This window comes from Psammomys obesus, unplaced genomic scaffold (assembly GCF_907164565.1).
Source record: "Psammomys obesus unplaced genomic scaffold, mPsaObe1.curated_primary_1811, whole genome shotgun sequence".
In the NCBI taxonomy this organism is placed as follows: domain Eukaryota; kingdom Metazoa; phylum Chordata; class Mammalia; order Rodentia; family Muridae; genus Psammomys; species Psammomys obesus.
In genome coordinates this window covers 152,068-166,084 of record NW_026596725.1, presented here as the reverse complement: position 1 = coordinate 166,084, position 14,017 = coordinate 152,068, and the positions used below count along the sequence as shown (strand labels likewise).

Genomic DNA, 14,017 nt, shown 5'->3' with positions numbered 1-14,017 from the left:
TACCTTTACTGCATGGCACGAGATTCTTTTTGAGTATAAAGCCACCAAAAAAGGCAGTTTGTGCATGTACATTTGTACTAGCCCACACTTTTGTATGTTTACTGTTAAAATCAGCTATTTAGCATAAACGGAGAATTGAAGACTTGCTTGCTTATGTGTTAATGAGGACTAGAGATTTCAGAGGGGTTTTCTAGCTTAAGTCGAGGTTAACATGCCTTGTTGCCAAGTCTACTTGGAAATATGACCTGCCACAGTGCCATCACCTCACATCTGCTCGATGCTGACAATAACCCATTTTGGGGCTAAGCATCCTGACAAACAGGACTTTCTTGTGATTTATTTTTGGCATATCTTCAACTATTCATGAGTACTGCCAGAAAAAGTATCATTTATCTCTACAGGAATTCTTATAATAGAAATCAATTATTTTTTTTGGTATGGTTATCATGTATGGATATAAAGTAATGGAGAAAAGAATTGTGCAAAAAAAATACTCATATATTAACTGAATGTTATTGTAAAATACTAACCATAAGTCCATAGTGTTCTGTTCAAATCATCAGACAATAAAAGCTCAGAAGAGTTACCTTAAAAAGACAAGGTTACAAAATATTTTGCATGACTATGTATTATATACAATATTATAATTACTATTATAAGCAAACAGTAATTGCTTCATTTCTCTTCATTTAATCTTGTATAACAAAAGAGATCCAGGTTCTATTTTGCTAATAATTACTAATGTGAACCTTAAATCTGGCTTTTCTTTCTTAGATTAATTTTGTTGTTAATTTTTCTTGACAGTTTCTCACATATACATGAAACATGTTACCCACCCTTAATTCTCCTATTTCCCACCCCTGTCTACCCCCACACTTCCAAAAAGTTCTCTAAACCTGGATATTTATACCCATAAATAAAAGCTACTCTCACCCCTAAACAGGGAACTCTGGCAAAGAACAAGCAAAAACCTCAACTCTCTGAATTAGTCAGTTCAGTTAGGTATACTTCTTTTGTTAAGTCAGGAGTTAGAAACCTCTTTATAATATATGAAGGCAAAGTAATTTACATTTGCTGTATAACATGTAAGTGTATAGATGTATGTTTTCTTTCTTTAAAAGTCTGTAGTAATCCTTTTGGAAACTCAAGACAACTGAAGAATTCAATCACATAGCATAAAGTTTCTTAAAAGTAGGATTGAATTATTTCCCTCAACAAATTATCCTCCATAATTACGTATATCTTTGGCTCGACTGTTGGAATTATGTGCGGGAAACTGTTTCTCTTGTGTTTGTTATTTTATTATTTTTTATGTGTACCTGTCTGTGTAGGTACACCCGCACATGCAGTTGGGTGTCCGTGGGTGCTGGAAGAGGGAATCAGATTCCTTGCTACAGGAGTTACCAGTGGCTATGAGACACCAGAAGCTGATGCTGGGATGCACTCTTGCAAAGAGCCATGGCACCTGGAAGCCTAACCCTGGTCTCCTACAAAAGCAGTAAGTGCCCTTGGCCTCCAAACCATATCTCTAGCCATGAACTATAGTCTGTTGATATATTTTTCTATGTATGTGCATGTGTCTGTCTGTGTTAAATATGCACGTGAATGTGGTTATCTGTGGAAACAAGAAGGGGGTGGATCTCTTTGAGCTGGAGTTGGAAGTGGTTGTGGGCCGCTATGCATGAGTACTGGGAATAGAACTATGTTCCTCTGCATGACATTCAGTTGCTCTGAATATTGAAGCGATCTCTCCAGTTCCTATGCAAATATTTAAATTAAGATATTATCCTAAAATATGACAAAATGCAAATAATATGCAAACCACTATTAGACTGTATTCTTTAGGGGAATAGTGGTAAGAAAAAGGAATCTTGACTTTTTCAGTCAGCTATGCTATGTTTATTAGAATATCTTTCATCTGCAGTTAGCTGAAGCCATAGATGTGGAAAATGTAGACCTGAAATTCTAACTCTATACACAAATCCACACCCTAAATACACTACATAAAAATGGACACCTCTCTACATTCAGAGGAGTTCCTACGAATGTTTGACTACAGCTACTCCAGGTACCAGTACTTGATGTGGTTGGTGGTTTTAGCAGCCCAGTATGACCTGCTTCAAATGGGCAGTACTGTGCTTCTGAAAGTAGAACAGAGAAAAGGTGAGCAATGGGGTTCATTTACTAAGAGGCTCCTCTACTTATAGCAGGATTATAGTTCTTAAGATGGAAATGTTATAATATACAGAAGAGTAGGGTGGAGAGAGGGAGACTCAGGATTAGTATATGGAAGAAGCCAGTTGACAGTAAGACTGGGGAATCTTTTCCAGAATTACAAGTAAGGGACAGAACACTGTGAAATAAAAAACAAAAACAAAAACAAAAACAAAACATGGCTCTTCAAATGAGGAAAAGATGTGTGCTGTGTAAATGATTCATTAAAGGTCAAGACTCTGAATGCTCGAGGCCTTTGTCCTTCTAACCTTCCCCCTCTCAATGGCCAGTATTAATCTTTGAAAACTTTTTTTTTTTTAGTGTTCTGTTTGTATTTCTACCATTATCAATGAGCCCCTGGGCGAATTCTTTGTTTCAAAGAAACACATGGAAGTTTTTGAAAGTGCCCTCTGAATTCTAACACAACACCTATAATAAATCAGAAAAGTATTAAATATATCTAATCCCCAGCAGTCCCTCACTCAGCTGCACAGCCATGTGGCATATCAGGTGCTAATCCTCATGATAGCATGGATGACTAGGACCCTTCAGGTATCCAGAATCCACAGAAAGTATCATGGGATTGTATTCCCGTAGCTCAAGAAACATCAAAATTCAAATCTGGAAATGCAGTTGTACCCTTCTAACACTGTAAAAATACAGTCAAACCATAGCAAACCAAAGACCATCTATATTGTGATTCTACCCCATAGCTATACTATGGATGGAAACAACTTTAAGAGTTAATAATGAAATGTCCAAAAAAGTAGAGAAAGGTGTAAATTTTGAGTTGTGATGACTTTTGTTTTAAGGTAAAAAATTGAAGCAGGTCATGCTGGTGTAAATCCATAATCTCAACACCAGGAGGCAGAGACAGAAGAATGAATTCAAGGCCAGCCTGGGCCAGCTATGATGATTCTGTCTCGAAACAAAAAGGAGAAAAAACTCAGTGGTAGATCTCTTGCCTAGTTTGTGTGATCCTTCATTCAGTTGCTAGTCCCACAAACCAAATGAACAAAAATTATAATAAAAAACACACTAAAACAAAATAAAAATAAAACTATAGTTTTACATAAACTTAATGGTTTTTATGGGTTCTTTTATGCTGCTTTTTGTTGTTGTTGTTTTAGAATTTCATTCATGTGTTTAAAGCAGTTTGATCAAATTCTCTGCATTCCTTCCACTCCAAACTTTTTACTAGCCTCGCATTGCTCACCCCGGCCAACTTCATGTGTGCATTCTAAAAACACACCAAGTCCACAATTCACGACCTACACATGCGTGGGTGTAAAGATGACTTCTGGAGCATGTCTAATCCAACCATGTTCTGCATCCCTGAAGAAAACAGACTCCGTTACGCCCCCCCCCCCAACAGTCACAGTCTGTGCTAGGATATTGGCTAGTTTGACCTTGTGCAGATCGTGCATGTATAGTCACAGCTAAACATATATGTGCAATGGCCCCGCCATGTCCAGAAGCACTGTTTTACGGCTGTCGTCTACAGCCCCTGTACTTGTAACTATTCTATCCTAAGAAATATCCTATAGATATTCTAGAATTTAAATACTACTCACTTCAGTATGCAGGAACAGCAGTATCTAACACACTACAGTCAATTTATAAGATAAAGGTAGTGGCATATACTGACTGTCCCAGAATTTTGAGGGCAGAGTAAGAGGTTCACCACAAATTCAAGGCCAACCAGGTCTACATAATGAGTTCTAGGCCAGACCTGGCTGCACAGTAAGACTCTATCTCAAACAAACAAATATTCTAATTACATATGTCGATTGACATGATGGAACTATCCAACATGATGTGTGATAATGATATCTTTATGGAAGATTACAGAAAGGGAAGGGCCTGTGAATATGCACATTTACTTTGGGGAATTTTCTAAAACTTTTTAAAATAGAAAATTGTGCTCCTGAAGTGTATATAATTCCCATTCCAATGACAAATACTGGGTAGCTGAGATGGTTAGTGTTACTGTCAACTTGATGGGCCCTCTAGATTCTAACCACCTGGGAAATAGGCACACTTATGGAGGAATATCTTAATTGGGTATGAAGCCCTGCCTACTGTGATAGAAATCATTCCCTGGTCAGGGGATACTGGACTCCATTAGAAAGTGGAAAATGGAGGTGAGCACCAGTTTGCATTCATCTCTCTCTGTCTCCTGATTGTGGATGTGTTGTGATCAACTGCTTTAAGATCTTACTACCCTGGCTTTCCCTCCACAATGGACTATACTTTGAACTGTGACTTAAACATTTTCTTCCTTATTTTTTTTTCTGCAACAACAAATTTAATACCCATTTCATACAAAATGTCTTATTGTTCAAGCCCATCCCATGACGTTCTTATTCAGTTATAGCAATGCATGTTTTATTTCCTGGATTGTGGTGCTCACTTGCTTCTTTATGAGGGCACTCTGCATTGCAGACCTAGGGATTCTCGTTTGCCAAGAGCAGCCAGGTAAGAACAATGCTCATTTTCAGAGATAAGAACTTAAGATTTGCTTAGAGAATAAAACTTCCAGGTCTCCAGAGAGAGGTGAAGTAGACAGAAGTCACTGAGGGGTGGTCATCTAAGCATGCCAGAACCTGGACCTTGCTATAGATGAAGCCTTTATTATACTGTCTAACGTCTCACATACAAAATCAAAACAAACAAACAAACAAACAAACAAAAAGTCAAACAAAAAAAACCAAAACAATAACAAAGCCAAAACAATTTCTTTCACTTATAATTAAAATTATTCATACTGACACTACATTAAAAAGCATTCCCTCAATTATCTTTATGTGGGTACTCCAATCTATTGTCTGTGGATCCATGAGAAACAGTTTGTTTATAGCATAGTTCTGACTTAAGAATTTAGGGTGTAAATAGGAATTTATAATTCTTAGAAAACATTCAATAGTACTGTCATGTATCTGAGCTTTAACATATCATAACAAAAACTTGGAAAAATAATTAAGATATCATATATTTCAGTGAAGCATGTCAATATCAATGCTAATGCAAGACACAGACATTAGGTCTCCCTATATTCTCTTTTACCTGCAAGTGTACACATATTGAATAATATCTAACTAACCCAGATATAATAGATAAAATCATTGACTGTTCTTACAAGATATCTTCCTGCTTTCTCAGTAGTTCTTGGTTGGCTTTGGCTAACACTGAGCACCAGTGCACACTAACAAATGATCATTGAAATTAATGACTTCATATTGTACTAGCTTCAGGACAGCTGTTCCAGAATCTTCTAATGTGAACTTATTATACTTCTTGCTGCTGAGGCTGACATGGCCTGTGCCATTGCACCATCTGCTCAGCTCTCGCTCACCAGCATCTGCTGTTCTTGCCTTGGCACCATCTGCTGGCCATCTCCATCCCCATCTGCACTGCTCAGTGATACTGCTGAAATTACAACACATTTAACCTCCTCCTCATCAGAGGGATTCCTGTGTCCTGAGCCATTCCTCCTTTTAGATTCAGGAAAGACCTTTGTGGCATATCTGTAAGGTTTGCTTTAAGAATCCCTTTATTCTTATGAACATAGATTTCATAGTATTCATGGTTTATAAAAATTAGAGAGGACTCTCTATGGTTGACTACAGTAAGATGCATCGATCTTCATGATTACCATTATAAAAACACTTTGTATTCAGACAATGTCTTGCCTTTCAACATAGTTTTACATACAGAAAAAGTAGAACAAATGCATGTGAATTTCAACAACATTAGATATATAAACATGTCTGATGTTTGTATGTTTGTCATTTAATTATTGACCCCATATAATGTGAAAAATACTAAGCTTACAACACATTGTTAATCCAGATTTGGTGGTAAACAGGTAAAGGAATGATTGAAATCAAAGACTTACAATCATTTGTTAAATGTCTGTACTTAAAGGTTTACTCTGCTACCCTCTTTCTTTATTTACATATGCCAATGAATGCTTCTTTTGCTGAAAAAGGGATCTGATATATTGCAGAAGTTAAAGGAAAAAAAAAGGCTTTAAGTTCAGCAAAATCAAGGATAGGACAACGAAAAATTAAGAAAAAAACCACCATCACCACCACCACAACAACAACAAAATGAGAATGAATTGTGCGACAGTCATTACACACGGGATCAGTATAGTCAATTTCTACTTTCCATCTTTCTAGAAACCATGCCAGGACTCGTCTTTTCCCTCACACCTTTTCTGTAGTCAGAATGAGGGGGAACCTCCAACAGCTTTTACTAGAAGTATTTGGAATGTTCAAAGGGAAAAAGAATCATGGTCTTCATATAGATCTAACCTATACTTTTATCACCTGTTCATGTAAAAAAAGAATATAGATTTAATAGATTCACACTTTTATTGGAAGGATTGTTGAAAGTAGAGAAAAGAACCATTTTATTAAGGAGTAAAGAGAAGAAAGCTGTTTGAGCTCAGTTATACCACAGCAGGGGCACTAAAATATGTGGTAAAGAATGCAAAGAGCAAGGTAGCCCAGAAGGAGAAAGATACACATGGTATATACTCACTTATGATATTTAACCATATAGTATTGGATACATCCATAGAATGCTTACTATAGTACTACTCATAGTATCCAGAAATAGAATGAGCCTAGGTGTCCATCATCAAAGAATATACATAAGCAGATATGAACATACATACCTATAGATGTACAGAAGAATGAAATTATATTCTTTATTGTTAAAATATGAATGTATCCTGAGATCATTATATTAAGTGAAATAAGCAAAAATGAAAGACAATAGTAGCATAGGTTTTCTATAATTTATGTGTCACAGAGTTGTAATAGATACATAAGACATTTTAATTTATGAATGAAATAGGATGGAGGCTAGAAAAAGGAAAGACACTGAGAGGGGAGAGAGTAAATGTGAGAAAAGTGATTGTGAAGGTGTTATTGCGATTAAAACATCTGATAAAGTAGAAAAAAATGTCTTCACTAACCAAACACAATGTATAATGAATACACACTAATAAAACAAAAATCAATAAGTAAATAAAATGTAGGGGTTGAAAAGATGGCTTACTATTAAGGGCATTTACTATTTTTCCAGAGGACCAGAGTACAATTCCCAGCACCCATATTGCTAGAAACTCACATATGGTAACTCACAGATACAGATGAGTCCACCTTCAAGTGATACAAACTTTCTTATGGTACCTGCGGACATCCACAAACATATGCACTTTCGGGCACATGAAACTCCATATAAGTAAAAAATAAAAATAAGTCTTGAAAGAATTTCATGGGCAGGGGAGCAAGAGGGTAGGTTAGAGGAAGGGGTGCAGGGAGGATAACTGGCAATAAAGACATTTCAAAAAGTCGTATGGAAAACGACTACTATAGCAACTTTCTAATATATGTATATGTATACACACACACACACATACACACACAAAGAATTGAAAATGGAGTTTACCCTGGACAGTAATATTGCTTCTTATAGACACTGCAGTATACTAAATAAAAGACCTAGGGCCAGAAAAAAGGTTAACTTAAGTACTCTCCTAGAAGCTTAACCTCTCCTGGTTAGCTTTTCCTAGTGCTAGAATGTTCTGTGAATAATTTTGGAGAAGTCATATTGAACAAATTCCTCATAACCTATCTTTTGTCCATACTTTAGAGCATCTCCCAACTCTCATCAGAGAAGCTGTTGTTTTGGTTTTTGCTTTGTTTTTGTTTTTGCTTTTTTGTAGTAAATGGCGATTAACATGAAGAACCACAATCAGTCAAGGAGGAGGAAAGAAGAACGTGCAGAATGTTCAGCCCTAAATAGGACATTCATAGCATACTCCTTACCCCTCAAGTCTCAGGAATCATAAGAGGGGTAGAAAGAGAATAAGAGTCAGGGATGGTCAGTGACTAGAAGGAAACTGTTTTCTGGAAGAAGGAAGATTCAAATATGAATTCACACCAGTGGAGACAGTATCCTTGAGACCTGTACAAGCCCAAGTGAGACAAAATCCCAGCATGGAGAAGGGAGGTGAACCTACAGTCACATCCTTAGGTTTTTTTTTTTTTTTTTAACTTATTTATTTATTTATTTATTTATTTATTTATTTATTTATCTATCTATCAATCACAATTTATTCACTTTGTTTTTTTTTTTTTATTTTTCTTTTTAGTTACATTTTGTTAACTCTGTGTCCCAGCTGTATCCCGCTCCCTCATTCCCTCCCCAACCCCACACTCCCTCCCTGGTCTCCTCCCTGCCCCTTTCCAAGTCCCCTGATAGGGGAGGACCTCCTCCCCTTTCATCTGACCCTGTTTTATCAGGTATCTTCAGGGCTGGCTGCAAAGTCCTCCTCTGTGGCCTAACAGACTGCTCCTCCCCTGAGGGGGGGGGGGTCAAACAGCCTGCCCTTGAGATCCTGTTAGAAATAGTCCGTGTTCCCCTTACTTTGGAGAACTACTTGGTTACTGAGCTACCACAGGCCACATCCGAGCAGAAGTTCTAGGTTATATCCATAGATGGTCCTTGGTTGAGTGTCAGTCTCAGAAAAGACCCTGTGCCCAGATATATTTGGTCCTTGTAGAGCTCCTATCCTTTCCATATCATACTAACTTCCCTTCTTTCATATGATTCCCTGCACTCTGCCGAGGGTTTGGTTATGAGTCTTAGTGTCTGCTTTGAAACACTGCTAGGTAGAGTCTTTCAGATGCCTTTTGTGGTAGACTCCTGTCATAAGTTCAATGCACATCCCATTTGTCTTTCTAAATGAGGATTAATCACCTTCGTCTGTGTCCACTTTCTTGATTATCTTCTTTAGGTGTGTAGATTTCATTATGTTTATCATATCTTGTAGGTCTATATAAGCGAGTATATACCAAGTTTGTCTTTCTCCTTCTGGGATACTTCACTCAGAATGATCTTTTCTAGATCCCACCACTTGCCTGCAAATTTCATGATTTCCTCCTTTTTGATTGCTGAGTAGTATTCCATTGTGTAAAAATACCACAATTTCTGTATCCATTCCTCCGTTGATGGACATCTGGGTTGTTTCCAAGTTCTGGCTATTACAAATAAAGCTGATACGAACATGGTTGAACAAATGTCCTTGTTGTGTACTTGAGCAAATTTTGGGTATATACCTAGGAGTGGTATAGCTGGGTCTTGAGGTAGCACTACTCCTAGTTTTGAAGCAACTAGTGATTTATTGTTGTTGGAACACAGAATTTGTTTTTCCTGAAGGTTTCATGCCCTTGTGGGTTGACTGTTCTCCATTGAAGGCCACAATGAAGAATATGAACAGCACTATCTGTCTTTGATGATTTTAATTGAAAGACAAAGACACAGAGAAAGAGTGTGAGAGAGGGAATATCTGGGTGGCTTAAATATAATCAAAACACATTGGACAAATTTCTCAAAAAACATAAGACAGAAATAAACCTAGAATATACCCATGCATTTTGAAATAGATTTAAAGTTATGTATTATACTGACATCATTGGCTATTGAGTATAGTTGCCATTCACCGGATTTCCAGATATTTAAGTTCTAGAACATGCAATTTGACAAAGACACATGGATGCTAATATAAGCAGGTGCAGTTTATTAAAAACATTCTTTAGGATAAATGTGAGCTAGAACTGGTAAGACAGTTGCATACTCAAAGGCAAAATAAAGGATGGGGCTTTCATAGACCATTTACCTTGCACCAGTTTTCTCAACCATCTCTGTGTAATGTAGGAAGGCCTAGGGTGTCCAGGCTTTCTTTCTGCCAACTAGTCTCTTTCATATGCTAATTTTGTAGTTCTTCAGAGATTAACCTTCAGCTCCAGAATCTTTTACATAACTAAGAAAAAAGGAGCAGAACTTTATCACGATTTCAAAATATTACTTTACTGATTAGTTTTATTTCCCTTAACCAAGCAGATAAGAGCAGTTTCTACATCTGTCTAATCTCTTTACCCAGGAGAATTGTTTTAACTGAGTTCATGCCACTTTTTGAAAACATTATTGACCCTGGGAGGAAAATTTAAATTGTGATGTTGATAATATTATGTTGAAAGCCTTGGTTAGGATCACAGCTCTAACATAAGAGCTGTACCATGTTAGAGCAAATATTAATTATTTCCTGAAGGACAATGAGGTTGTAGTTATAAAATTTAAGGTTCTAATGTCCCATGCCCTCATTAGTTTCCTAGTTGAATGACAATGATCTAAATCTGCTGGTGCTTTCCCTTTACTTTGACATTGAAGGAAATAAAAGAAGCAATGTTCTTCAATAGTTTCTGTGAAGACATGATAAATAAATGTATGTGAAGCTCAAAAACCACACTGTGCCTTTAAATTTCACTAGATAGTTATCAGTTAATGTTATTTTTAATTTCTGTATATCATATAATCAGGTAAGAGGACTTTTTGTTATTAAAAACAATTCAATAAAGTAATTTTCTATACTAAAAATAATAAAGAAAGAAAGAAAGTAATTTTTTAGGATTCTTGTAACATCCTGGTCTTATGGCACATATGCCCTTATACAGTTTCTGAAGTACTTGGTCAAATCATGGCCAACTTTTATAGTCAGTACATAGGAACATATGGCTAGATACGTTCAAACTCATTTCAAACTCATTAAGCACATTACAAATTATCCTGTTCTTGGATTATTTGCTCAGGAATATATAGAAGCCATACATTAAGTCTCTCTATGTAACTGTTGAGAAGTAAATCTTTTTCTTTTCCACCAAAGTTTCTTACACCTTTATTTCAGTCTTCCAAATGCTGCAGATATTTAAAAAAACATTTTAAATGTTATATTATTATGTTTATGCACATGTGCATGTCTTGGTATATATATGTATACCATTTGCATGTTGGGGACTGAGGAGACCAAAAGAGGACATGAGGTCTCTAAGATGTGGAGTTACAGTGGCCATTAAATATGTGCTCTGGAAACAGAACTTAGGCCATTTGGAAGAGCAGCAAGCACTATTAATCAGTGAGCCATCTCTCCAAACTCTTAAAAGGTGCTAAAAAACAAAACAAACAAAAACCAAAAACAGACACACTAAATCAGTTAGAAGAAAAAGTGGAGAACAGCCTAGAACTCATTGGCACAGGAGACAACTTCTAAACTGAACACCTACAGCTCAGGCTCTAAGATCAACATTCAATAAATGGGACCTCATGAAACTGAAAAGCTTCTGTAAAGCAAAAGACACTGTTGTCAGAATAAAATGACAGCCTACAGACTAAGAAAGGATCTTCACCAACCCTATATCTGACAAAGGGTTAATATCCAGAATATATAAAGAACTAAAGAAGTTAAAAAGCAAAAGATCAAGTAATCCAATTAAAATAATGGGGTACAGAGCTAAACAGAGAATTCTCTGTAGAGGAATACAGAATGGCAGAAAAACAAAGAAATGCTCAACGTCTTTAGCTATCAGGGAGATGCAAATCAAAATGACCCTGAGATTTCACCTTACAGGCATCAGAATGGCTAAGATAAAACAAACAAACAAACAAACAAACAAACAAAAAACTCAAGTGACAATACATGCTGGAGAGGATGTGGACAAAGGAGAACCTTCCTTCATTGCTGGAGAAAATGTAAACTTGTACAACCACTTTGGAAATCAATCTGGTGTTTTCTCAGACAATTAGTAATAGCACTTTTTCGAGATCCAGCTATACCATTCCTAGGCATATATCCAAAATATGCTCAAGTATACAAGAACATTTATTTATTCTACCATGTTTGTAGTAGCTTTATTCGTAATATCCAGAACCAGGAAACAACCCAGATGTCCCTCAATGGAGGAATGGATGCAGAAATTGTGGTACATTTACACAATGGAATACTACTCAATAATTAACAACAAGGAAATCATGAAATTTGCAGGCAAATGGTGGGATCTTGATCTTGAGTGAGGTATCCCAGAAGCAAAAAGACACACATGGTATATACTCACTTATAAGTGGATACAATACCTATAGTATAGGATAAACATACTAAAATCGATACAACTAAAGAAGCTAAACAAGAAGGAGGACCCTGGGTAAGACGATCAATCTTCATTTAGAAAGACAAACGGGATGGACACTGAAAGAGGGAGAAAACAGGAAATAGGACTGGAGCCTACCACAGAGAGCCTCTGAAAGGCTCTACCCTGTAGGGCATCAAAGCAGATGCTGAGACTCATAACCAAACTTTGGGCAGAGTGCAGGGAATCTGATGAAAGAAGGGGGCATTAGTAAGACCTGGAGAGGAAAGGAGCTCCACAAGAAGAGCAACAGAACCAAAATATCTGGGCACAGGGGGCTTTTCTGAGACTGATACAAACCAAGGACCATTCATGGATATAACCTAGAACCCCTGCTCAGATGTAACCCATAGCAGCTCAGTGTCCTAGTAAGGGAATCAGAGACTGTCTGTGACATGAACTCAGTGACTGGCTCTTTGACCACCCCCCTGAGGGAGGAGCAGCCTTGCCAGGCACAGAGGAGGACATTGTAGCCAGTCCTGATAAAACCTGATAGGCTATGGTTAGATGGAAGGGGAGGTGGACCTCACCTATCAGTGGACTTAGAGAGGGGCATGGGAGGTGATGAGGTGGGGAGAGTGAGATTGGGAAGGAATGAGGAAGGTGGCCACAGCTGGGATACAAAGAGAATAAAATGTAGTAAAAAAATAATTAAATAATTTATCATAACAGATATGTTTGCAAACTACAATGCTATTCAGTATTCAGGAAGACAATCAGGAAAATTAAAAAAGCTCCCCATGGAAAGACAAAAGGCAGCACTCCAATCATTAATGAATTAAGTTGGATACAAAACAAAAAGATGATAAATATCTTTGACCTCTACTGACATTTGATGAAACACCACACTAAACTCTGAATCACTAACACCCAGAAACTGTTGAGTATGCTTATTGTTTTAAACTCTTAAGACTTTTGGCTTTTTTGTTTCAGGAATAGGCAAAAAATACAACTTGTATAGAAAGATGGGTGTACATTAAAATGATTTTAAAATTTATAAATTATAAAATAATAGTCATGATTTCTATGCATTCTATTAGAATTAAATTATAAAAATGACTCATATTATTCTTTATGTAGGAGATGTTTATATATGATACAGTGAAATTTTTATGTGGTTGAAACCAACTTCATCAGCTAGGAAGACTTTGGAACATAAGCAGAAATTTTCTGACTGATAGTTGATTCCCAGTAAACTCTCCTAAGGAAGAGTTCAACCAGGGAAAAAGAAGACGAAGACAAGAGACAAGGTTATCTCATCATGTGGAAACAGCATGAGAATGAGGCCATGGGGAGAACAAGCTGAAAAAAACAGAAAACAAAGCAAGCGAACAGAACATTTTTTTATTATCTTTTTAAGGATTATAATTTAATTACAACATTTTCCCCTTCCCTTTCCTCCCTCCAAATACTCCCATATACCCTTTCATACTCTCAAATTCATGCCCCTTTTTTCACTAAATTCCTAACTATAACTTGTTCAGTCTGTATAATGCCATCTCTCTGCATACTTTTAGGGCTGACTATGTGGCACTGGAAAAGCCAATTGGTGTACTCTTTCCTAGAAAGGCCATTTTTCCCACTCCAAGACTTCCTCAGTTGTCCATATTTCTTTGGGTAGAACAGCAGTCTTGTGGACTCTTCTCTGTCAAGTTTGACATGCTCATTGGTGTCATCCTTGCTCAGTTCATGTTTGGGATGATATGTTGCCAAGACCTTAGAGATGTGGCTTCTGGTATTACTAGGAGACAGAAATTTATACCGAA

General features: G+C 36.9%; 1 protein-coding gene across 1 annotated transcript in view; it reads left to right on the top strand.

Annotated features, from left to right (window-relative positions):
• The window catches only part of LOC129670238 (cysteine-rich secretory protein 1-like), a 75,186-nt gene that overhangs the window by 4,870 nt on the left and 56,299 nt on the right, over positions 1-14,017 (top strand). Inside the window, exons 3-4 of the mRNA XM_055598719.1 lie at positions 1,332-1,498; positions 13,769-13,986. Of these exons, the coding sequence (XP_055454694.1) occupies positions 1,332-1,498; positions 13,769-13,986 (385 nt within the window). The remainder of the gene's footprint in view (positions 1-1,331; positions 1,499-13,768; positions 13,987-14,017) is intronic.